This window comes from Mesoplodon densirostris, chromosome X (genome assembly GCF_025265405.1).
Source record: "Mesoplodon densirostris isolate mMesDen1 chromosome X, mMesDen1 primary haplotype, whole genome shotgun sequence".
NCBI lineage: Eukaryota > Metazoa > Chordata > Mammalia > Artiodactyla > Ziphiidae > Mesoplodon > Mesoplodon densirostris.
In genome coordinates this window covers 104,164,168-104,187,766 of record NC_082681.1, presented here as the reverse complement: position 1 = coordinate 104,187,766, position 23,599 = coordinate 104,164,168, and the positions used below count along the sequence as shown (strand labels likewise).

The following is a 23,599-nucleotide window of genomic DNA, read 5'->3' as shown; positions in this document are numbered from 1 at the left end:
TGTTGCTCTTTTCCTGAAGCAGTTGGGCTTGGGCATCCGTTTTTAAAACTCATAACAGGGGCTTCCCTGGTGGCGCAGTGGTTGGGAGTCCGCCTGCCGATGCGGGGGACACGGGTTCGTGCCCCGGTCTGGGAATATCCCACATGCCGTGGAGCGGCTGGGCCCGTGAGCCATGGCCGCTGAGCCTGCGCGTCCAGAGCCTGTGCTCCGCAACGGGAGAGGCTACAGCGGTGAGAGGCCTGCGTACCGCAAAAAAAAAAAAAAAAAAAAAAAAACTCCTAACATATCAGAGTAGAAATGATGTTTTAGTAGATGCCTGGTTAGAGTTTTTTTCTTTTCAGTAGTTTCAAAGCAGGGAAATGTGTGAATGGCTTAGTCAAGCCTCAGCAGCCTCTCAGAGGAACATGGCAAATGGCTCTTCACTGGTTGCTAAGGACTTGACACATGAGGCAGATGAGATTTTTGAAAAAGAATGTAAATGTGAACTATAATTAATAAACAGAATGCTCTTCAAGGCAGTGATTCCTAATTCCTTTCACGCTGTGATGACTTGTCGATATGGTGTGATTTGTGAGATATCTACCTTAAATCATACTCTCCTAGAAACGAGCCCTCAGGCAAGGATTCCTAAGTGAGGAATTTGTGTGTTAATTGAAATGATTCCAGGAGGAACCAGTAAGGGAATAAGAAAGACAGAATAAAGAAAAGGAGGAAGATAAGCAATGTGCTATCTCGGGTGAGGTCTGAGTTTGAGAACTCAGCTTGATCCTGCAAGGGATTCTGGAACATAAAGTGTCTCCAGGTTTTTCCATTTTGAGCAGCTGGACCATTGTACTTCTGTCCCAATCAGTCATTGTCTGTAGGTCCCCTTAGGGTTTCCATATTTAGCAAATAATGACACAGGATGCCCAGGTAAATTTTAGTTCCAGCTAAAGAAGTTTTTAAAAAACATGTTTCATGAAATCTTATTTTCATATACTACATAAATAGTAGTATATTTTTATACTAAAAACTTCTTGACTGTTTATCTGAAATTCAGATTTAACTGAGGGTCAGGGGAGGCACACCTCAAGGCATGTCTTGGCCTCCAATGCTAAAGGCAAATCTCTGATGGTCACAGGTGCAAGCCATTAGCAGAAAAACACCCAGCAGCTAGGATGCGTGTGTGGAGCCTGGTACAACGGATCTGAGGGGACCTGGGTGGGACATCAGTAGTGTCCCCTAAAAGACAGAAAGGAAAAGTGGAACTTGGAACTGAAAATTTATTCTGTTCAGTTACGAATGGATAAAGGATGCTGCTGTGCTTCTCAGCAGCATTTCTATCATGACATTGGGGGATATGGCAAGCATTTAACCATGGGAACCTGTACCTTCTGATAACCAACCAGTTTCTCATATCCCCCACCACCACCCCCTGCCCAAGCACATTCCAGTTTTCTCCAGTTGTTCTTAATCGCTCTCTAGGAAGCCCAGGACTGACTGTCCCAGTCTCTGTGAAGCTTCACAAGCTGCTTTGGCTGGCTCTGATCCAAAAGCAGAACATGCTATTCACAGCAGCCCGCAGTATTGAATCTTATCAATACTTCCATGAAGTGATGGACAGGTGATAGAAGAGGTGAGGGAATGTGGAATCATGAGAGTCTGTAGTTTACTTGAACTGTGACCATATTAGCGGGAGTTACATGAGGTCTAGAGTTGCCAAATAATTCTTCAGCGAGAAACTTATAACTCAAGACCATCCCTTTTCAACACATCCTTTGCCCACCGTACACATCTATCTTGATTGGAATTCCTCCAGAAGAAAACCCTGATGTAAGGATTCCAAAGCAAGTAATTTATTTAGGATGTGGTCTTGGAGCACACAGGGGAGTGGAGGTAGTGAACCAGGGAAGGGAGGGGAGCCAAAGAGTGTGTCATTAAGCCAGTTACCACTGCGGCAACTAGCGTTCAATCTCGGTGGACAACTGTAAGACACAGGCTAGAACACTTCTCAGAGTTATCCAGTCAAGAGATCAGGAATCTGGGGTAGTTATAAACCAGCTCCCTGTTCATCATTGGTTGAGGGCTAATTCTGGGGCACTTACTCTCGGGCACGTCTGACTTGTTCTATGCACAGGAGCTCCATGCTCTTGGGATCCGAAAAAGTCCTCAGGTGTAGAGTTGTGGGTGGGTGTTCCTAGTAAACAGGATTCTGTGGATAGAGGTGAGTGCTGAGGTGAAAGGGGCGGGGGCACCGATGTCTGCTACAGCATCCCTTCCTAACTGCTCTCGGACCTCCTCCAAAAGTGCAGAGTGTCAGGCCACCAGTTGCTCAGCGCCTGATTTATGTTTGCTTTATATACGTGAGACGTTCCTTAGTATAACATCAATAATGTGAGGCAGTATGGAGATCGGGAGTTCAGCCAGACCCTTGACACTATACTTAGGTTGAACTACAACTGGGTTCTTGACTTGCTCATCCTTGTGGCCAAATGATTGTAAGCCGGAAGCCACCTCCTTGTTATCTTGTCATTTCTCCAATTGTTTCCCACCTACGCATTTTATTTATACAGATGAATTCAACACAAAGCTCTGCCAACATTATTAGCCTAGTACTATATGCCAAGTGGTAAATGTGGAAGATCTTAGTTAATGCTACTTTTCCACCCGTCCGTGAACTTCCAATTTGGCAGGGAAGGTTGGGATGACTAAACAAATAATTTCAAGACAATATGGTATCATGCTAAAAAGATATCTATGTGCTATGGGAAAACCAGAGCTAGGCATTTAACCTTCCAGAGGATTCAGGGAAGCTTCATGGAGATGGTCCCTAAGCAGTTTGAAGGAGTGAGGAGGACTTGGCCAGGTGAAGAGAGGTAAGAAGAACATTCTAGATAGAGGAACTAGAAAGTGCAAAGGAAAAGAGGCATAAAGCAATTTTGCACGTGCTAGAAAACAAACAGTTCAGGGTTTTTAGAGTGTAAAATTGAAATGTGGTTTACAAGAGATGAGATGGAGAGCTTCATTGGACCAGGATATGGATGGCTTTGGATTCCTTGGTAACTTTTTTCTTATAAGCAGCATAGCATTACAGGTAGAACAGGAGTTTAGCAAATCTCAGCTACTAAGTGCAGAGTAAGTGCTTGTTGCATTTGGTTACTGAAAGCTAAGTTCTTCTAAACACTTGCTTTCCTTGCTGTCTAGGCGGGGAGGGCACTTGGTTTTCTTGCTCTGACTTCTAGTCCCCCCAAGGTTTTGCATGGCTGCTGGCCTCTCCTCCAACTGGCTTCCAGCCATTCTTTAGAAACTAGACATGGGAACAGAATTTTGTTGTGATTGTAAACGACCAAAATATTATCAGACTGAGAGTTCTACCTGTTCTTAATTTTCTTTTTCCTCATACCCAGAGTCCTTCCCTTATGATGACTGTCTGCTCCATTTTAGAGAGTCTTTTTAAAGGAAACAGATTCTTTGAGGAAACCCTAAACATTTAAAAACCATGAAACAAATCAGCTTTTGTTTTAGTAAATCAAATGATCAAGCCTCTTTATATACTTAACACTAAGATTCATCAAACAAGATTTCACTGAGCACCTACCACATTGTATTATATCTGTCCTTTCTCCAAAAAGGAAAAGGAAGGAAAATATGTGTAATTCAGCCACAGAAAGCTAGTGGCTTCAGAGGAAACTGCAGCTAGAGAAACTGCTTAATGAATTTCCACTTCTTCCATATTTATCTGCTTCTCTAATTCAGAGTTCAAGAGCTCTTAGGATGGTTCATTTGTGTGTAAGTATAACACACACACACACACACACACACACTCACACTCTCTCTCTCTCTCTCTCTCTCTCTCTCTCTCTCTCTCTCTCTCTCTCTCACTCACTCACTCACTCACTCACTCTACCAGAAATTCATTCCTTTGGGGCGTGTTGACCTCTCCAAAGAATTTGGTTTTTAAATGGAGACACACAGGGGCCAAGAAACTTTTCTGTAAAGGTACAGATAGTTAATATTTTTGGCTTTGTGAGCCAGATGGTCTCTGTCTCAACTACTCACTGTGCTGTTGTAGTGTCGACTGAAAAAAAATGCACAACATGAGAGTTGTGAGTTAAGTGTTACTGGGGGCAAAATGAGGACTATAGTCTTGGAGACGGCATTTCAGAGAGCTCTGAGGAAGTGCTCCAGAGAGGCAGGCGGAAGGTCAGTGTTATATGTGACTTTAGTGAAGGGGGGACGTGCAGTGAAGCACACATGTTGTCAGAGGCTGGCTGCTAGTCACGAGGAACAGACGTCACCATGAATGATTCTAGTGCTTTCCTAGATACAAAGAGATGCAAGAATTGGGCTCATAAAGTCTTCTCCGGAAAATATCTAACTATCTGAAGACCTGTTCTGCCAGTTTTTCCCAGTGCACAGAGGGCCTCATTCCTGATCTCCACCTTGAATTCCTTTTAGGGGGTGTTGGAGATCAGTGGCTGCAGTGGCTAGTGACTTCATCCTTGTAGAGGCAGATGGCAAGCGCCAATTTGTAGTTGGCAGGTGCATGAAAGCAGCTGTACACAAAACAAAAAGTGAATGTGCATGCCTGCATTACAATAAAACTTTATTTATCGGCACTGAAATGTGAGTTTCACATAATTTTCACGTCACAAGACATTCTTCTTTTGAATTTTGGGTTTTTTTTTTTTCCCCAACCACTTGAAAATGTAAAACCACTCTTAGCTCGTGGGCTATACAAGAACAGGTGGTGGGCCAATGCGATACAGGGGCCATAGTTTGCTGACCCCTGGTGCCATACATTCACTCACTGACACAGAAAGCGTCCTTCCATTCCTCACAATCTAAGCTGTGAGGACAGCTCCGCTCTCTTGATGCGAGCACCGTGCTGAATAAAGAAAGTCGTGCTAGGAGAGGAAATGACAAGGCAGTTGGAGAGATGCCTGAGATCAATGAATTTAAACTCATCCACAGTTTAGGCCAGTGTTTCTCAGCTTTGGCTGGTGGTAGGGGATGCGGGAGCCGTGGTAAAACACATGGATGCCTAGATCCCGTGCCCAGAGGCTCTGATGTGGTTAGTCTTGGGTGTGGCCTGGGCATGGGGATGTTTAAAACCTCCCCCGATACTTCTGATGTGCAACCAAGGGTGAGAGCCACCCAGCTCGCATAAGACGGTGTTGACAAAGACATTGCATTTGGGGATCACCAAAAACTGGAAGGTTGAGCCACGTACAGCTTTTTCCCCTTTCGTTTCTCCTTTTTAACACCTCTTTCCCATTTAACAGGCTCGCGTCACTTTCTAACTACAACCTCCCTTGCCTGTCCCTTCCATACTTATTTCAGATCTGAAATAACCAAAAGAAGTTAGGACAGCGTGTAAACTGCAGAACGAATGTTATGCCGCCTCTGTGGCTGATCGTTAGGGGAACACTCATTTACCCAGGCAGGCACAGGCTCAACCATGTCAGCCTGCTCTGGGAAGGTTGAATCCTGGGAAATTCTTTCCGGGCTCCAACTCCTGGGAGACTGCTCTGTAAACCAGAAAGGCAACTCGTTAAATTAGTTTCTGTCCCCTATCCTTGGATTCTTTATCTAGAAATGGATATATCTAGGAAGCCATTTTCAAGGTTTTGGGCCAGCATGAAATTAGAGATAACAGAAGGCTTTTAAAAAGCAACTCATAAGCTAAAGTAAATGACACTCTTTCTTACCCTAGGAAATGTGTCTTTCAAGTAACTCAGAATTTCCAAGCTCCCCAGACAGTGTCATATTCCCCATACTTCCGGCCCTATTAGAACGAGATAAATGTATCTTTTTCTTGTCGGTTTCCCCCTAAGCCAAGTTTAGCTTCAAGGTTTGGTAGCACTGATTTCTAATACTTCCAATTTAAATATCAGTAACAAGATATCGGGATCAGAAGTAGCTCTTACTTAATTGAACTTTAAATTTCTCTAATTTAGGCTTGAGGAAGCTTTTATCCTCTTTCTATTTAAGAGGTGAAGATTCATGTATTTTATGTCAGATTTTACATAATGTCTAAAAGAGTTGGCACCCATATATTTATGATATTCCGCCTCATTAGACTAAGTCTTTTCTAGTTTAATCAACTGAAACATTCAACTGAGAGGAAAATATTTTTAAGAAGCTCACAGTAAATGTCAGGGATAAATGTGAAAGTATATGCCATTTTTGAGATAATGTTTCTGGCAACAGTAATTTCCAGTAGCTGGCTTATGATCACAAGACTTTTTTCCTTATTACAGGATAGCCTCTTGAATGTCATCACCACAATTAATCAACTTCTGCCAGAGCTTCCACATAAGTAGGACTTTGGGTTCCAGCAAGGCTAATCCATGATGGGGACTTTTACAAAACCACCTGGGTCTGAGAGGACCTTCAGCACAGACATAAGCAGACATACCCACATAAATCCCCTTGGGTCATAAAGTCTGGGCTCCTTTCTGCAAGATTCAGTCCTAGCGCTTATTTTTTAAGGAGATTTTACCTAAAACAGGAGGGAGAGAGATTTTTGTGGTAATGTTGTTATAAGAGTAGAGAACCTATGAGCACAGGGCAGCGTCACTGGGTAGGTCTCTAAGACCCTTCTAAGTTGGACTTCTGAGAATAAGCAGCATCACTTGGGAAAGGTATGAATATATTTAACTGTTATCAAATGTAGAACTGTAGCACCTGAGATAGGAGGAGTCAAGTAAATCACCAAGGAACTTAGAATTTCAAATTGTATCAATGTATTTAATCACAAAATTTTATTTTCTTGTTGTTAGACTCAAAAGGCACAGTCATAGACCCCTCCTGAGCAGAGTCCATAGTACTATAATTTATTCAAAGTACTGCTTCTAGAAAGAAGCAGCAGGGTCTGTTTCTGTGTAGTATCGAAGGACTACTACCCAGAAAATTTTCCTAGCTCTCTTAATTGAATTGTAAGAAACTAACTCTCAGGTCTCTGATCCTTTCATTACCTTCTTGATAGCATTCTTCTTCTACATTCTATCCATGTAGAACCTGCCTGGTTGTGACAATTTGATCTTGGTGAAATGATAAATAAGCAATGTGAGAAACTTGCATGAGCATGAGTGCAGGCTTTGGATAAGCAGACAATTCTGTTTTTATCCTGACTTTGTCATATACTAACTCTGTCGTGTATGCACACACACACGCATGCGTGTATGGAATAATTGCTTAACTTCTCCAAGACTCAGTTTCTTTATCTTCAAAATAGGAATGTTAATACCTTTTTTTTTTTTTTTTAACATGGATGTTGTGGAATGGGGAGTGTCAACCATCTAGAAAATACTCAGTAAATGCAGCTGCTAATTGCATAATTATCGAGAGTGTTGGTGGCTGCTCGTATCAATTAGGGTATATTTGGTTTTGGTGGCTTCTCTGGTGCAGAGCCTTGAAAAAACTTACAAGCTGTGGTTGACAGCTCCACTGGTCATTGCTGATTCTTTCTTCTGCCAGATTTATCTTCTAGTAATGACCCGTGCGCCGTGATTCTTTTTAAAAAGTGCCCTTCCTTTATTCCTATAAGTCTCTCCTCTTATTGGCTCAACTGTGAGCTCTAATCACTTTGTGCTTTAACAAGAAGATATTTATTATTATAGGTGCACTTGTAACTTATTAAAATAGTAACTGAAGTAGTGAAATTCATAAGGGCTTATATTTTCCCATTTAGCTTATTTTGTACTCACTGAGAACAAAGAATAAAAGAAGAACGAACACTTCTCTTAAACTCATTTGTCAAAACTCATTTACTTATGAAGCTCCATTTAATAAGAAAATTGTGATCACCTCCAGGCAGGAACTGTTTTTTCATTAATCATTATTGAATGGAATTGAATCGGGTTTAACAAACATGAAAGTGAATCAAACCCATTTACAAAATGTCATTATTTTTATCCTACATTCATTAAATGTGCACCCTGAGTCAGTCCCTAAAAACAACACTGAGAAAATATAATTGCCAATCTTTGATTACATAGGTACTGAGTGCTTCCTTTGCACCAAGATACTGTGAAGGTGCTAGAGATATCATGGTAAATATGTCATCAACTCTGTCCCCAAGGAGCTCACAGTTGAAAGAGGTACCAACGCCCACGTATCTGTTAAAGAGCCAAACAAGACATTGTGTTGGCAACTTCTACATAGTTTGGCAAAGACTGTAAATCACCAGAAATTGCGTAGAGCAGAAGTTGACAAGGCCTGTGATAGACAGGGAAGGCATGGCTGGGGAGGCTGGACTTCATTTGGCCCTTGAAGGATGGGGAAGATTTGGATAAACAGAGAATGGCAAATAGGGCGTATCAGGTGGGGAGAACGTGAGCAAAAGCCTTAGAAGTGGAAGCATGAGCACGAGCATGGTAAGCTGAGAAAATTGTAGGGAACCTGGGCTGGCTGGGAGTGTGCTGGTGAGCAGTGGGAAGAAAAAAGGGTGGAGAGGTAAGTTCAATGACGAAGACCCTGGAGTCAGACAAGTGATGTTGCACCGCATGAGCCCCTGAAGGTGTTCACGTGTTGCCATTGTTTTCTTGGAAGCTTTTCCCTGACTGTGTCTTTCGTCGCCGCTCTGCTTCCATTTTAAAGTCAGAAGATTCTTTCTCATTTAGGGGAAGCACTGGTTCATCAGGTTTCACCGAGCAGGAAGCTGGTCCTGGAACTCCAAAGAGCATCCGGAGCAATGGTGTGACCCCAGTCACTCAGAGGTCACCGGCCCCAAGCACACGCAGCGTGACCTCAGTCAGCAGTCGAGTAAGTACACGGATGTGAAGGAACACTCCCCCTTCTGGGACTAAGCCTCACCACCTCGGCATGGCTGGGCTTCAGCTCTCTGTACCTGAGACCATGTTGTTTATCTTGTTTAACATAGATGCTTCTCTATCAGGACTGAACCTCCTGCATCCTTAGCTCCTGGCAGGAGGCCTCAAGTGAGAAGGAAAGGGAAAGAGAAGGTTCAAAGGTGGAATTTGTTTGATGGGGGGTATCAACGGCTATATGGTTTCAATAAAATATAAATAATGTTCAGCAGTCTCTGATTTTGATCTTCCATGTTGCTTGTCAAGATCTTGACTGTTCTAAACATTTTCCAAACCAATTAAAATTAGGAAACCTAGACTCTTGAAATATTTTTATCGTTTTCTTTTCTATACATCCATTAAAATAAACATAATGGAGACTTAAATCACATAGTGTGTGTGCGTGTGTGTGTGTAAGCTGTTCTTTTGAATGAATGAACATCTACTAGATTTTTTGATTAAGCAGGAAACTCCATATATATAGCTGACATCTGTATTTAAGAAATCTTTATATACAAACTACAATTCTTTGATTCAGCCAGTATTTAATGAGGGCCTACTATATGCCAAGCCCTGGTCAAGCAAAGACTTGAAGGAAGTGGAAGAATTAGCCATGCAGGAGTCTGGGGCAAGGTTTTCATCCATGCTGGGACAGCACTGATATTCAACAAGTACATTACAGGAAGGTTGTTCCAGTCACTTTCTGGCTGACCTCCATCTTGCATAGTCAGTGCCCTTACTTCACTAGTGTCTAAAAGATCTCTAATGCCCCTGGAGGAGCAGCCAGTGCAAAGATCCTGAGGTGAGAGCATACCTGGTGTGTTCAAGGACGAACAAGGAGGCCAGCGTGGCTGTTGTGAGTGAACGAAGGGAGGAGTACTAGGAAATGAGTTCAAAGGGGTATTAGGGCCAGATAGGTTCTTGTAGACCACCGTATGCACTTTGGCATTTACTCTGGATAAGACGGGGGCAGTTGAAGGGTTTTCAGCAGACTGGTGAGATCATCTGGGTTCTGTTTATACAGGAACTGGGGGCTTTTCTGAGAAGCAGCTGTAGGGAAATAAGAGTGGAAGCCAGAAGGCCAGTTAAGAAGGAGGCCATCGCATTACTGCAGGCAAGAAACTGAGCTTTGGAACAGGGAGATAGACCTGGAGGTTGTGAGCATCCAGATTCTATAGATATTTTTAAGGAAGAGCCAAAAGGCATTCAGTCAGATTGAATAATAATTAATAAGTGTATTTAAATACTTATAGTCTAAATTAAATTTGCTGATAAGATAAAAGGCATATTTAAAATTTTATCAGTATTTATACTGAGCGCAGCAAGCAGTACTGTTCAATAGCCAGAAAAGTGCATACATAAGTTGGTGACTGCACTCACTGCTTTGGCAACCTAACAAGGAATGGTATTCAAAATATTTAGCAACTGGTATGGCATGGGCACTGAGCCATCAGAACAGACCCTGGCACAAGGTTGGGCAGCATCCTGGGGGCCCTTCCATGCCGTGCAGTATCCTGGATTGTGGAGGAGGGGAGCACAGGGAAGGGGAGGTGGACTGGGAGTAGCTCTGTTTACCAACTGATACAGAAGTATTTAAAACATTTGAACAGCTGGTACAGCTGTGCCAAAGGGTAGCAGCAGACTATCAGTTCAGTAACTAGTAAGTTAGTCAAGTTTGTTCTCAAAACAAGGCTTACCTTCCTAAGTACCGTCATTGGCGGGCTGGGGGTGGGAGGGAATCACCCTTGTCATGTGCTAGTACCCTCAAAACTAACAGCCTTTACATGAATGTTTCTTTATTTTTTTATTTTATTGAAGTATGGTTGATTTACAACGTTGTGTTAATTTCTGCTGGACAGCACAGTGATTTAGTTACACACACACACACACACACACACACATATATATATTCTTTTTTTTATTCTTTCCCATTATAGGTTTTTTTTTAACATCTTTATTGGAGTATAATTGCTTTACAATGGTGTGTTAGTTTCTAGTGTATAACAAAGTGAATCAGTTATACATATACATATATCCCCATATCTCCTCCGTCTTATTCCCACCCCCCCATCCCACCCCTCTAGGTGGTCACAAAGCACCGAGCTGATCTCCCTGTGCCATGCGGCTGCTTCCCACTAGCTATCTATATTACATTTGGTAGTGTATATATGCCCGTGCCACTCTCTCACTTCATCCCAGCTTACCCTTTCCCCCGTCCCCGTGTCCTCAGGTCCATTCTCTACATCTGCGTCTTTATTCCTGTCCTGCCCCTACGTTCTTCAGAATCTTTTTTTTTTTTTTTAATTCCATATATATGTGTTAGCATACGGTATTTGTTTTTCTCTTTCTGACTTACTTCACTCTGTATGACAGACTCTAGGTCCATCCACCTCACTACAAATAACTCAATTTTGTTTCTTTTTATGGCTGAGTAATATTCCATTGTATATATGTGCCACATCTTCTTTACCCATTTTTCTGTCGATGGACACTTAGGTTGCTTCCATGTCCTGGCTATTGTAAATACAGCTGCAATGAACATTGTGGTACATGATTCTTTTTGAATTATGGTATTCTCAGGGTGTATGTCCAGTGGTGGGATAGCTGGGTCGTATGGTAGTTCTATTCTTAGTTTTTTAAGGAACCTCCATACTATTCTCCACAGTGGTTGTATCCATTTCCATTCCCACCAACAGTGAGAGAGAGGCTTCCCTTTTCTCCACACCCTCTCCAGCATTTATTGTTTGTAGATTTTTTGATGATGGCCATTCTGACTGGTGTGAGATGATATCTCATTGTAGTTTTGATTTGCATTTCTCTAATGATTAATGATGTTGAGCATTCTTTCATGTGTTTGTTGGCAATCTGTATATCTTCTTTGGAAAAATGTCTGTTTCGGTCTTCTGCCCATTTTTGGATTGGGTTGTTTGTTTTTTTGATATTGAGCTGCATGAGCTGCTTGTAAATTTTGGAGATTAATCCTTTGTCAGTTGCTTCATTTGCAAATTTTTTCTCCCATTCTGAGGGTTGTCTTTTCGTCTTGTTTATGGTTTCCTTTGCTGTGCAAAAGCTTTGAAGTTTCATTAGGTCCCATTTGTTTATTTTTATTTCCATTTCTCTAGGAGGTGGGTCAAAAAGGATCTTGCTGTGATTTATGTCATAGAGTGTTCTGCCTATGTTTTCCTCTAAGAGTTTGATAGTTTCTGGCCTTACATTTAGGTCTTTAATCCATTTTGAGTTGTTTTTTGTGTATGGTGTTAGGAAGTGTTCTAATTTCATTCTTTTACATGTAGCTGTCCAGTTTTCCCAGCACCACTTATTGAAGAGGCTGTCTTTTCTCCATTGTATATTCTTGTCTTCTTTATCAAAAATAAGGTGACCATATGTGCATGGGTTTATCTCTGGGCTTTCTATCCTGTTCCATTGATCTATCTTTCTGTTTTTGTGCCAGTACCATACTGTCTTGATTACTGTAGCTTCGTATATTATAGTCTGAAGTCAGGGAGCCTGATTCCTCCAGCTCCGTTTTTCTTTCTCAAGATTGCTTTGGCTATTCGGGGTCTTTTGTGTTTCCATACAAATTCTGTCACATGCGCAAGCATGTATTAGCAAGCAGGTTCCACAAAAAAATAAATCACTTATTCCTGTAAGCTGGGGAAGTCCCCATTCTTTATTCTTTTATGAACTTTAGTAAGTGCCTTGAGTGAAATTTCATTCCAATAATGACGTAAGCAACCATGTTCTGATCATCCAGCCTACTAGATGGGAAAGTTGGCGTGGTCTTCTGTTAAGTGAGGGGTGCTGGAAGTAAGGGGTGGTTGAGGAGAGAGCGTGTTGACAATGAGGACAAACGTGGGACCAAACAGAGTTCTAACCCTGAGCACTACTCTGAGGCTATGAAGCTTGCCAGATTCTTATACATAGTTCATTTAAGTTTGGAGGTACTTGTATTAATACCAACTTTCCTGCTAACCATGTGTTAGAACACTCACTAATTTTGTGAATGAATCATTATTTCAAACACCTTTTGTGCTAGTTAGCAAACCTCGTAGTATATATTTTAGAGAGTAATTATTGATAGTAGGTTGTAGAGTTATGTGGACTCCAGATATCAGCTGGCTCCTCCTAAAGAGTAATAGACATAATGTGGTTATACTGGCATATATTTATATGGAAGGATTTGGAAGTCAATTGCAGTCAATAATAATGGGTTTTTTTTTTTTCTTTTCATTTTTACTTTGTGAGAAGGAACACGGTTTTGAAAATTCCATGGAGTTGGCTGCCATTGAAAGCACCTCTGAGCATCTCACAAAAAGTCATCACCGAAGAACTTCTGGCACACCTTCCATAGCAGTGTCCAGGGCCTCCCTCTCCTCAGGTGGGTATTTGCCACATGACGACTCTGTTGTAAACATGAATCAATCGGGTGGAGTTGACTCCCTTGTGTGGCATTAAATGGATGTTTCATGCCTTAGAAAATAATCATCCATGGAGGGAGGCCCACTCCATAAGAACTGCTGAAAAGCCTCTTGCATTCCATGCAAACTCCATGAATCTTGGATTTGGCAAGAGTATACAGTATACAGTCATCACTGCCAAGTCTCTGAGTTATACCAAATGTCAGTAGAGGAGTGCAGGAAATACAGCGGGCTCATTTGATACAAAAGATAAAGAGACATGCCCCGAGTTCAAGAAAATGGTAGTTCCATTGATATGGTGGTCAGAAGTGCCCTGTATCTTGAGAGATTAATCATTATTCCATGGTTTAAATAAAGAGTTCTTTGCAAGCAACGTTAAGGGATTGTTAATAACCCTTTTCATTTGTATGATACCTTCAAAAGTATCATTTCACTTCAGTATCACAACAACCCTGTGAAGCAGAGGTTATTTATGTTGTGATTTTATTACCTATGAATAAGGAAACTCTTTAGAGAAACGTCATAATTAGGAAGTTCGTGTCCCACGTGTAGATTTGAAATCATGACAAAATCCTCAACAGGAAGAAATTGCCACTTACTTGATGATAGTTGCCTAAAGCCTAGGGCTGGATTCTCTGTGCTGAGTTGGAGAGCCTCTCCCAGCTAGGTAGCTCTGAAGGGTTGTCTAAATGTGCATGGTTATTGTTGCATTTTGTTCAGGACTAGAAAATCGGTTCACCCGTTAAATGAAAAATTTTAAAGTAGCCTAGAAGCCAACCTCATAGAGTGCATTTCTACTACTTCTACTCAATAGCTCCTGTGTTTTGAGTACATACTCTGTGTCAGGTGCTATGCTGAGCAGTTCTGTGCCATTTATCATTTCAAACTTAATTGCTCTCTTGCTGTCTTCAATCTTTCTCATTTATAAGCCACTATTCTATCTCAGCAGGGCTTTGACATAGAACTGTTTTATGGAAATAAACTGTGTCTTGGTAAGCTATCCACAGCATTACTGAGTTTTGCATTGTTCTTTATATTTTTAAAAGCAAGAAATTCTCATGAAAGAATGTTCTGGTGCCTAAAGAAATAGAACTTCCCCTCAGTTTCCCTACAGCCACTCCCTTTTTGTGTGAAAGGAACTTGCTGTATCATTTCATTGCATTTTATGTCAAATATGAAAACACAGTAGATTCTCTAAATATTTAAATAAAGAATGGTTAATGTTTTATTTTTTTTCTAAGCTTAAGGGCCCATTCTGTGAGAGTTTTCCAAAGTGTATGAGCAAAGCAGAAGCCTTAAACAGCTTAAAACGTTAGTATTTTATAGTAGAGCATTTGCCCTCCTATGCTCAAAGGAGAAATGAACACATCAGTGTTGGTCAGTCAGTCCAAGGAAATTTCAAAATACTGTTAAAAAATGGAAGTATGTTAGCATAAACAGCATGAAGTTACTGACTCTGTTGCTTTCATGACACTATCTATGCCCTATGCTGAGAAAGAATTGGAATAACGATGAAACATTTGCAATGAAAAGTGAACCGTTCTAACAAAACAAGATGATTCACATCTTTCCTTTTCCCTCCTCCAGACCGGAGTCGATCCGAGTTAGATTTGAGTGGGTCATTTACAGACGACTTAGAGGATACTGTAAGCATAAGAAGCAAGTCTGTCCCTGGGGCTTTAGACAAAGACTTGGTAAGTTGGGTGTGGAAGAGAGTCTAATGATCATGAAGAAAGGGTACAATCTTGTTCCAAACCTGTCCACTTTGAGGTGAGGATGAGTTGAGAGTGAAGTGAGGATATATAATAATTTCTTCCTATTGGTCTTCACAACTAACATATAAAAACAGCCAAAGAATGATTTAGAAAAGGTAAGAGATGGGTGGGGGTGGGTGGGGGTGGGATGAATTGGGAGATGGGGATTGACATATATACACTAATATGTATAAACTAGATAACTATTAACCTGCTGTATAAAAAAAATAAGATAAAATTCAAAAAAGAAAGATTGGCGATAACAAGTGTTAGTGTGGATGTGGAGAAAAGGGAACCCTTGTGCACTGTTGGTGTGAATGTAAATTGGTGCAGCCACTATGGAAATCAGTATGGAGGCTCCTCAAAAAATTTAAAAAATTTTGAACTACCATATGCTTCAGAAATTCTACCTCTGAGTATTTATCTGAAGAAAATGAAAACACTAACTTGTAAAGATATCTGCACCCCCATGTTCATTGCAGTATTATTTACAATAGCCAAAACATGGAAACAACCTAAGTGTCCATCAATAAATAGATGAATGAGTAAAGAAGTTGTGGTAGGGCTTCCCTGGTGGCGCAGTGGTTGAGAGTCTGCCTGCCGATGCAGGGGACACGGGTTCGTGCCCCGGTCCGGGAGGATCCCACATGCTGCGGAGCGGCTGGGCCGGTCAGCCATGGCCACTGAGCCTGCGTGTCCGGAGCCTGTGCTCCGCAGCGAGAGAGGCCACAACAGTGAGAGACCTGCGTACCGCAAAAAAAAAAAAAAAGAAGTTGTGGTATATGTATGCAGTGGAATACTATTCAGCCAAAAAAAAGAATAAAGTCCTGCCATTCGCAACAACATGGATGAGCCTCTAGGACGTTATGCTAACTGAAATAAGTCAGAAAGATGAATACCATGTGACCTCACTTATATGGAGCATCAAATAAATAAATACATAAGAAGCAAGCTCTTAGATACAGAGAATATACTGGTGATTGCTAGAGGTGGGAGAAAGGGGTAACCTGTTTTGTTTTGTTTTGTTTTTAGTTCAAATAAATTGAAAAGAAAAAAGGTAACAGGTAATCAGGTTAATGAGTGAAGATTATCTCTAAGAAAACACCTGTTGGGGATCTCAGTTCCTGGTTCAAAGCACATCACTAAATCTAAACCCCGAGAAATAAGGAACCACAACATTTCCTAAATCAAATATTACTAGACTTATCTTACTATATATTTTATATGAACAATTCTACATCTCCAGTTACCCCCATAAACTACCTTCTCCATTGAGACCAACTTATGTGAAAATTAATGTTTGAGGTGAACTCATTTATAAAATGAGAAGGTTGAATTAAATTATTGTTAAGGTTCTAATGTTCTGGTATTCCAATTTCTATAATAGCTATAATCCAATTTGAACTCCTTGGAAGAAAGAGAGAACACAAATGTTAAATGATATTAATATAATTTTTCCAACACAAACCAGGAAACTTAGTTCTAAAACTCAGTGTTATTTACTATAGTATTAAAAAACTGCAAAGTATTTTAAAATCCACCACAAAAGGGCAGAGGTGGGGGGTAGGCAATGAGATCAAATGGTTTCAGTTTTTAAGGAACAGCTAATTCCAATGTTATTAAACTATTACTGATCTTAGAAAACTCTGAAAATCTTCAAATTCATATTATGAAGCCACTGTATTGACATATAACCTGAATACTCAAACTTGATTTTAAAAATAGTTTAAAAAATGAAAACTACAATAATTTATGAATATATATGCAAAACTTGAAATATAATATTAAGTAAAACCTAGCAGTGAATCAAAAATATTGCAGTAAGGATAAGTAAGTTTTATTCTAGGTATGAATGGAAGAACTAATATATATAAGAATATCTATTACATAATTAATATTTCAGTATATTGAAGGAGAAAATAAAAAACTATGTTAATAGATACTGAAAACTTTTTAAAAGGAGAATGTAATTCCAACAGGATGCAAAATATTAGTTTCACATGTGGGGGTGAGAGGAGTGCCAGGGAAGAGAGGAGAAGCAAAAAAGAAAGGTGTCCATGATTTAAAAAAAAAAAAAAAAAGAGTATGCATGATACAGTCCATTTGTGTGTGTGTGTGTGTGTGTGTGTGTGTATGTGTATGTGTATCCATACCATCAAATTTTTGAAGTTTGATCATTAATGTTAGTGGAGATATAAGTTTTTTATATTACTTGAAATTTATCTACATTGCTTAAACTTTTTGCTATAAAAATGTATTACTTAAATAACCAGGAAAAAAACAGTGGGGGAAGAAAAGTAGAATCTGGGATTTTGGACAAGAATCTAGTATCTAAAATAGTTTATTCTATTGGAGAGATTTTCAAGATACATTTCCCCATTTTGACAGTATATATACATACACAGGTGTGTGTGGGCATATACACACACACAAATGGGCCCCGATTTTTTAAATTAAAAAATAACTTTAAGTACATTGCTCAAAGTGAATCACTTTAGTGAGCAGGGAGGTAGGAATTGAAGGCCGAGGTCTGTGTGAGTCCAAATTTCGTATTCTTTCCATAAAGCAAGCATCACTAGGAAGGAGACCCCAGTCCTCTGATGGTACAGTTCAGGTACCATCAGAATGGAAGGCAAAAGAGAAAAACCTAGGAATGGGGTGATTTCTAGATATTTGTATCTGATTTTTCAAGTATTTAAGAAAGAAAGTGGTTTTTTAAGTGAAAAGAGTTTCTAGGAAAGAAATAAACCAAACCACTGATTTTTTTTTTTCCCCATCCTTCCTTAGGACTACTTGGAAGAGATGGAAGAAGGCATTGATGACTTAGCATCCTCTCGGTTTTCTGCAAACACCCACAGTCTAGCAAGCGGCCTGTCAACCGTAAGCAATTCTCTAGCATGCACTGGAAGATTCTTCCTCCGTTGATTTTTTTTGTGCATTTCCAAAGGAGAGAATAATGTTCTTCGAAAGCTTGTGATAGTGATTTAGAAGTCATTATAGTCTCCTGCTTGCTCTTTGTCCACAGAGTAGTTTTCACTCAAATTTTGTGGTGGCTTTTCCTAAGGCTCCTGATTCCTTCCCTCTCCTACTTTAAAAACCTCTCCTCACTCAGGTTTTTTTGTTTTTTTTTTTCCCCTTGCGGTATGCGGGCCTCTTACTGTTGTGGCCTCTCCGTTGCGGAGCACAGGCTCCGGCCGCGCAGGCTCAGCGGCCATGACTCACGGACCCAACTGCTCCGCGGCATGTGGGATCCTCCCGGACCGGGGCACGAACCCGTGTCCCCTGCATCGGCAGGCGGACTCTCAACTACTGCGCCATCAGGGAAGCCCCTCACGCAGGTTTTAAAACCTCATCACTCCCCAGTTCAGGGTCTCATCAGCGGAAGCCTATGAATTATCTCAGTTGTCAGCTGTTAAATTTCCCTGCCACCATTCTGTCAACTCCCCAACTGTCCTCCACTCTACCGCCAGTCACTTTCCTAAGACATGTACCCAAGTAGGTTTCTCTCCTACTCACACATCAAGTCCATAGCTTCCCACTGCCTACGGAATAAAATCTCTTCTTACTTTGGTGTTTGAACCCTTCTTTGAAAGAGCTTTAGGAGCTCCAGTGTCATTATACCCATCTATATGCCTACAAGTCTTGTCTTTGCTTCTCTGATTTCTGTCTGTTGCTCTAATACCCTTTTTTCTTTTGACCTTTGGGTGACTTCCTTAAAGAATTCTCAAGCAGGCTCTGACAGGAAGTGGACCTACCTAAGTGTGCCTGATGCTGACTCAGACACTGTGAGTGTTCAGGCTTTTCCTTTTTTCCAACCATACTTCACAAAATTCATGGTACAGGTAATCTAATGAGGTAGGCAATTTTTCCAGCATTTATCTCTTTCTGGCTTGTATACAGTTAACCAGAGGTTCTCTTTTAAAAGGTAAATAACATGATAAGAATCCAGGTATTCCAAAGAAAGAACAATTTGTTAAACATTAGAATCTGAGGAACAGTGAAAAGATACATGGTCTAAAATGATTTACCACGAACAAGGCACCTTTAGAGTAAACATCTCTGTTTAACTCACAGCATTGGCTTGGTTAAGAGCGTAAAGTTTGGTTAGTAGTAAAATTTCTATAGCTTCTTCAGTTTCTCCCAAGCTTCAGCAGCTGTGGGTTCTTAAACTGTCTTTTCTATATATGGATGTCATGCTTACAGAGGACCCTCTTTGAAGAAGTGGCTACAGAGGAATGTGGTATAGATACAAGTCAGTGATACGAGGAGGCAGTGAGGTATGGTGGGGAGGTCCTCAGGCTACAAATCTGGAAATCTTGGCTTTATGTTGTCAACCAAAAAATTAATCAGTCGGTCTAAGAAAGAAATGGGAAATTTTACTGGAGCCAAATTGGGGATTATAACCCAGAAACAGCATCTCCAAAAGCTTCAAGAACTGTTCCACCCTTGTGAACTCAAGGCACAGTTATATAAGTTTTTTGAGACAGAGGGCTGTACATTAAATGATGTATTATTGACAGTTTATACAATTCAGATCTAAGTGTCATCATGTCCCCTTAGAAGAGCAAGAAGGAATGTTATCTTTTGCTGAGTTTCTTATAGATGCTAGGAGAATGTTGCTTTCTATGGTTGAGCAGTTATTTCTGCCAATGGGGGAGGTCTGGTCGATGCATAATACAGATACACAATGTACAGTGTGGGGAGAGAGAGGCCAAAGGGTAAAGGAGATTTTTTATGTTTTAATTTTTCTTGTCTTGCCATAAAATATGAATCTTATGTCACAATGTCTTGGCACTGCCAACAATTTCTGTGAACCAGACTTGACTTATATGTAACCTGAGGGGGTTGAGGCTTATTCTTGAAGCCCTTGAAACTCAATGCATGGTCCATGGACCAGCAGTATTGCATCACCTGGGACAGAGACTGGAAAACGCTCTCAGCTCACAGATCCCCTAGTGTCTCAGTGATAATTTCATAGCACTCCTAGGCCAAAAGTAATACCTGACTAGCCCATTTATTAAGTAGTTAGCTTGACAAACAAATTTAATAAGCACTGGGATCCTAACTACTTAGTAGCCATTTGAAAAAATAATATACATAACTTGAAAGAAAAATAATATTTTTATTCCCGTCTTAAATTGCCCCTGATGGGATGTGCGTGCCTGGTGGGCACTACATGACTTGTCAGATCTTGGAATCTGATTGGGTAGCCTCATGTTCATTTCCTGTTCCCCGTTGATTTTTGTGCAATACTTGCTTTTTGTCCTAGCAACTGCCCGAAACTCAGCTTCACATAGATAGGACTTCATTGAAAAGAATAAGGTGGAATTTAATGTTAATACTGTGAACCACTGTTTGTAGTTTGCATGGTGTCTGGTAGTTGTCGCTGTGTTTCCCTTGAAATTTTAAAATATCCTGCTTCGCCCCTGTGAGTTGGCTCTGCTGCTTTGGGATGCCGAGACACACAGTTTGGGAACTGTGGACCTAGGAGTTCGTTAGAAAAGCAGAATCTCAGACCCACCCTGGGACTGAATAGATCAGAATTGTCGTTTTAACGAGATCCCCAGGTGACCTATATGCAATTAAAAAAATATATATTTATTCATTTTGGCTGCACCGGGTCTTAGTTGCGGCAAGTGGGATCTTTAGCTGCAGCATGCGGACTCTTAGTTGTGGCATGCATACGGGATCTAGTTCCCTGACTAGGGATCGAACCCGGGCCCCCTGCATTGGGAGCATGGAGTCTTACCCACTGGAGCACCAGGGAAGTCCCGACCTATATGCAATTGAAGTTTGCAAAGCACTGCTCAAAGACACTTGCTATCATGAAAATTTTGATGTTTTGTTTTATGAATAAAAAAGATGAAGTGGGTCACTCACTGGCTTTCTTTAAGTTTTAATTTCCACATAATTATGGACTCCTTGGTTTGCTCTTGCCCTTGACTTAAGCTTGGAATAGATACTAGCCACATCGCCCACGTCCTGCTTTTTGATCAGTCTCTACTCTGAGCAATTGGAGGAAGGTAATGACTTTTGTTTTATGTATAAACAAAAAAGTATAAAAAGTAGGAAGTCTAACCTCTCTTTGCACTCACCATAGTCCTTCCCAGTGGTTCACAGACAGGCTTTTGAAACTCCTGGGTCACTCCTGAAAGCCTTCCAGGTGGCCTTTTGTGACAGTCGTGTTGCTAAGACATAGACTTTGTGCTGCTGGTACTACAGGATAATTTTGTTACATTTAATTTAACATATGTCTCTTGTTATTAGTGTGTCATCAGAAACTTCATTCATTCTGGTACATTTGGATAGAGTTTCTTTTTACATTTTAATTTTATTTATTGGTTACTGTGTTATTTTCTTCTTTAGCGTTCTATTTTGTGGGTTGCTATTTTATAGATGTATACAAAGCCATGGTCTTATTACTACCCATGTGGCTGTACGGCTGCTCAGGGGGGAGCCTGACAGCTATGGGCATATGACGTTCTCCTGGCATGCCCTTGTTAAAGATGCAGTTTTGTTACTGAACCAAACTTGGGTCTGCTCGCCTGGGCTCAGTAAAGGCAACCTACTGACACCAGATTGTGGTGAAGGAAAGTAAAGTGTAGATTGTAAAAGCACCAATACAAGGAGGACAGGTGGTCGGTGCTCTATAAACCCCAGAACTCCCCAAGGGGTTTCAGCAAAGCATTTTTAAAGGCCAGGTGAGGGACGGGGGTTACAGGCTATGTGATCAGCTTGTGCACAGTTCTCTGACTGGTTGATGGTGTGCAGTCTTTAGGCTCCAGAAGGTCTGGGGGCTTTGTGTTCCTGGTCATCAAGTAGTTAGTTTCTTCCAATTTGGTGGGAGTTTTAGCATCTGTAAAACAACTCAGGAAGTGTGCATCTGATACTATCATCTGGGTGCTTCAGAGAGGTGCTATAGCAGAGGATATGGGGGCGGGTCTGTTCTGGGAAGGCCCCATAGGGTCTTGCTCGGTTAGAGTTCTGGCTTCCCAGAGGCTGATGGTATACTCTAGGTAGATGTCAGAGAGAGAAGCTTGTGCCTTATGCTAGCACAGAAATAGGAAATGAGTTTTTCTTTGTCCTGGTCAATGCATTCTAGACCTTGAAGTAGATTGACCTTGAGTCTACCAGCGAAAAAAGAGAATGCTGCAGGGATGAGGAAAAGAGATATGATGGGACATGCCTCAATGACCCTGTATTCATTAGAAGCAGTGAATAAACACAGGGTATTCACTAACCCAAAAAGACAATGCTTCCCCTCCCAGCAAGTTTCCTGACTTCCTTACTAATGGTCGTAGTTCTTGTCCTTTCTCAGGCTTGGATTTTATACAATACCAGAAAAACAAGCGATTTTTGCTTTCTTCCTTTCACCCTAAACTTCCGTGCTCATTATAGACAATGGGAATTGTAACTGAACGAAGGGAGGTAACTTCTGTGAAGAGATCACTAGCATAACACTACATGCCTCTTTTCATCTTGTTTATTCCAGACCAGCCTGAACAGCATGATGAGTGTTTACAGTGAAACAGGAGACTATGGCAACGTGAAGGTCAGTGGGGAAATCCTTCTCCGCATCAGCTACTGCTACAAAACTGGCGGGCTCTACATTTTTGTCAAGAATTGCAGAAATCTGGCCATAGGAGATGAAAAGAAACAGAGGACAGATGCGTAAGCATATACCGTATTCCTTAGACTATTTCGGTCACTGCATATGTGAGTATGTGTGTTTGTCAGCATGTGTGTTTCTTTTTCAGAAGCATCTTAGCATTCCTCTAGATTCAGAAGGTTGATCATCACTTTCTTCCTGTGCCAAACTTCTAAATATTCTTTGATGTGCATGTATAATGGTGGTGTTCGTGGTTACCTGATTTTTACTTATTTTATTTTATTTCTATTCTATTTTATTTTATTCTATTCTATTCTATTCTATTCTATTTTACTTTATTTTATTGTATTGTATTGTATTCTATTCTCTTCTATTTTATGGCTGCACTGCACGGCTTGTGGGATCTCAGTTCCCCGACCTGGGATTGAACCCGGGCCATGGCAGTGAAAGCACCAAGTCCTAACCACTAGACTACCAGGGAACTCCAAGATTTTTAAAAAGCTATTACTCAGCATGACTCAGGACTGACAGATTTGTGGTTCACACAGAGGCAGCTAGCTCTTTGAGATAGAAGGCTGACACATTGGCACACCCCAGGATGTATAAGAGCGTCCTGTTAATTTTTGTTCTGGGAAACCCTCCAGAGAAAATTACCAAGCTGTTCACCCAATTGAACAACTTGAGAGGGCAATTTTGAAGCTCTTAGGATTTCAGGGACGAGCCCGGGAGGGCAGGGATGACTATAGCACATTGGAAAGAAGCTAGATACAAAGATATGTCATGCCTTCCCAGGACCACTGCCAGGTTTGATGATTCACTAAGAGGACTCACAGGTCTCCACACGTAGTCATAATCAGCAAAGGGAAAAGGCATATGTGGCAAAGTTCTAAAGAATCCAGGCGTGAGCTTCCAAGTATCCTTTGCCAGTGGAGTCACATGGGATGTGCTTAAGGTGCTTAAGTCCTCCAGCAACGAACTGTGACAACACATGTGAAGTGTTGTCTACCAGGGAAGCTCATTGAGAGA

At 41.0% G+C, this 23,599-nt stretch overlaps 1 protein-coding gene across 9 annotated transcripts in view; it reads left to right on the top strand.

The window, feature by feature from the left end:
* SYTL5 (synaptotagmin like 5) overlaps nt 1-23,599 on the top strand; it is a 254,832-nt gene that overhangs the window by 129,649 nt on the left and 101,584 nt on the right. For 8 of the 9 annotated variants that reach the window (XM_060088143.1, XM_060088141.1, XM_060088146.1 and 5 more), the window contains 5 exons: nt 8,607-8,748; nt 13,038-13,170; nt 14,798-14,904; nt 17,752-17,844; nt 22,457-22,635. In XM_060088143.1, coding sequence (XP_059944126.1) covers nt 8,607-8,748; nt 13,038-13,170; nt 14,798-14,904; nt 17,752-17,844; nt 22,457-22,635 — 654 coding nt within the window. The remainder of the gene's footprint in view (nt 1-8,606; nt 8,749-13,037; nt 13,171-14,797; nt 14,905-17,751; nt 17,845-22,456; nt 22,636-23,599) is intronic. The other variant, XM_060088147.1, reaches the window with a different exon arrangement.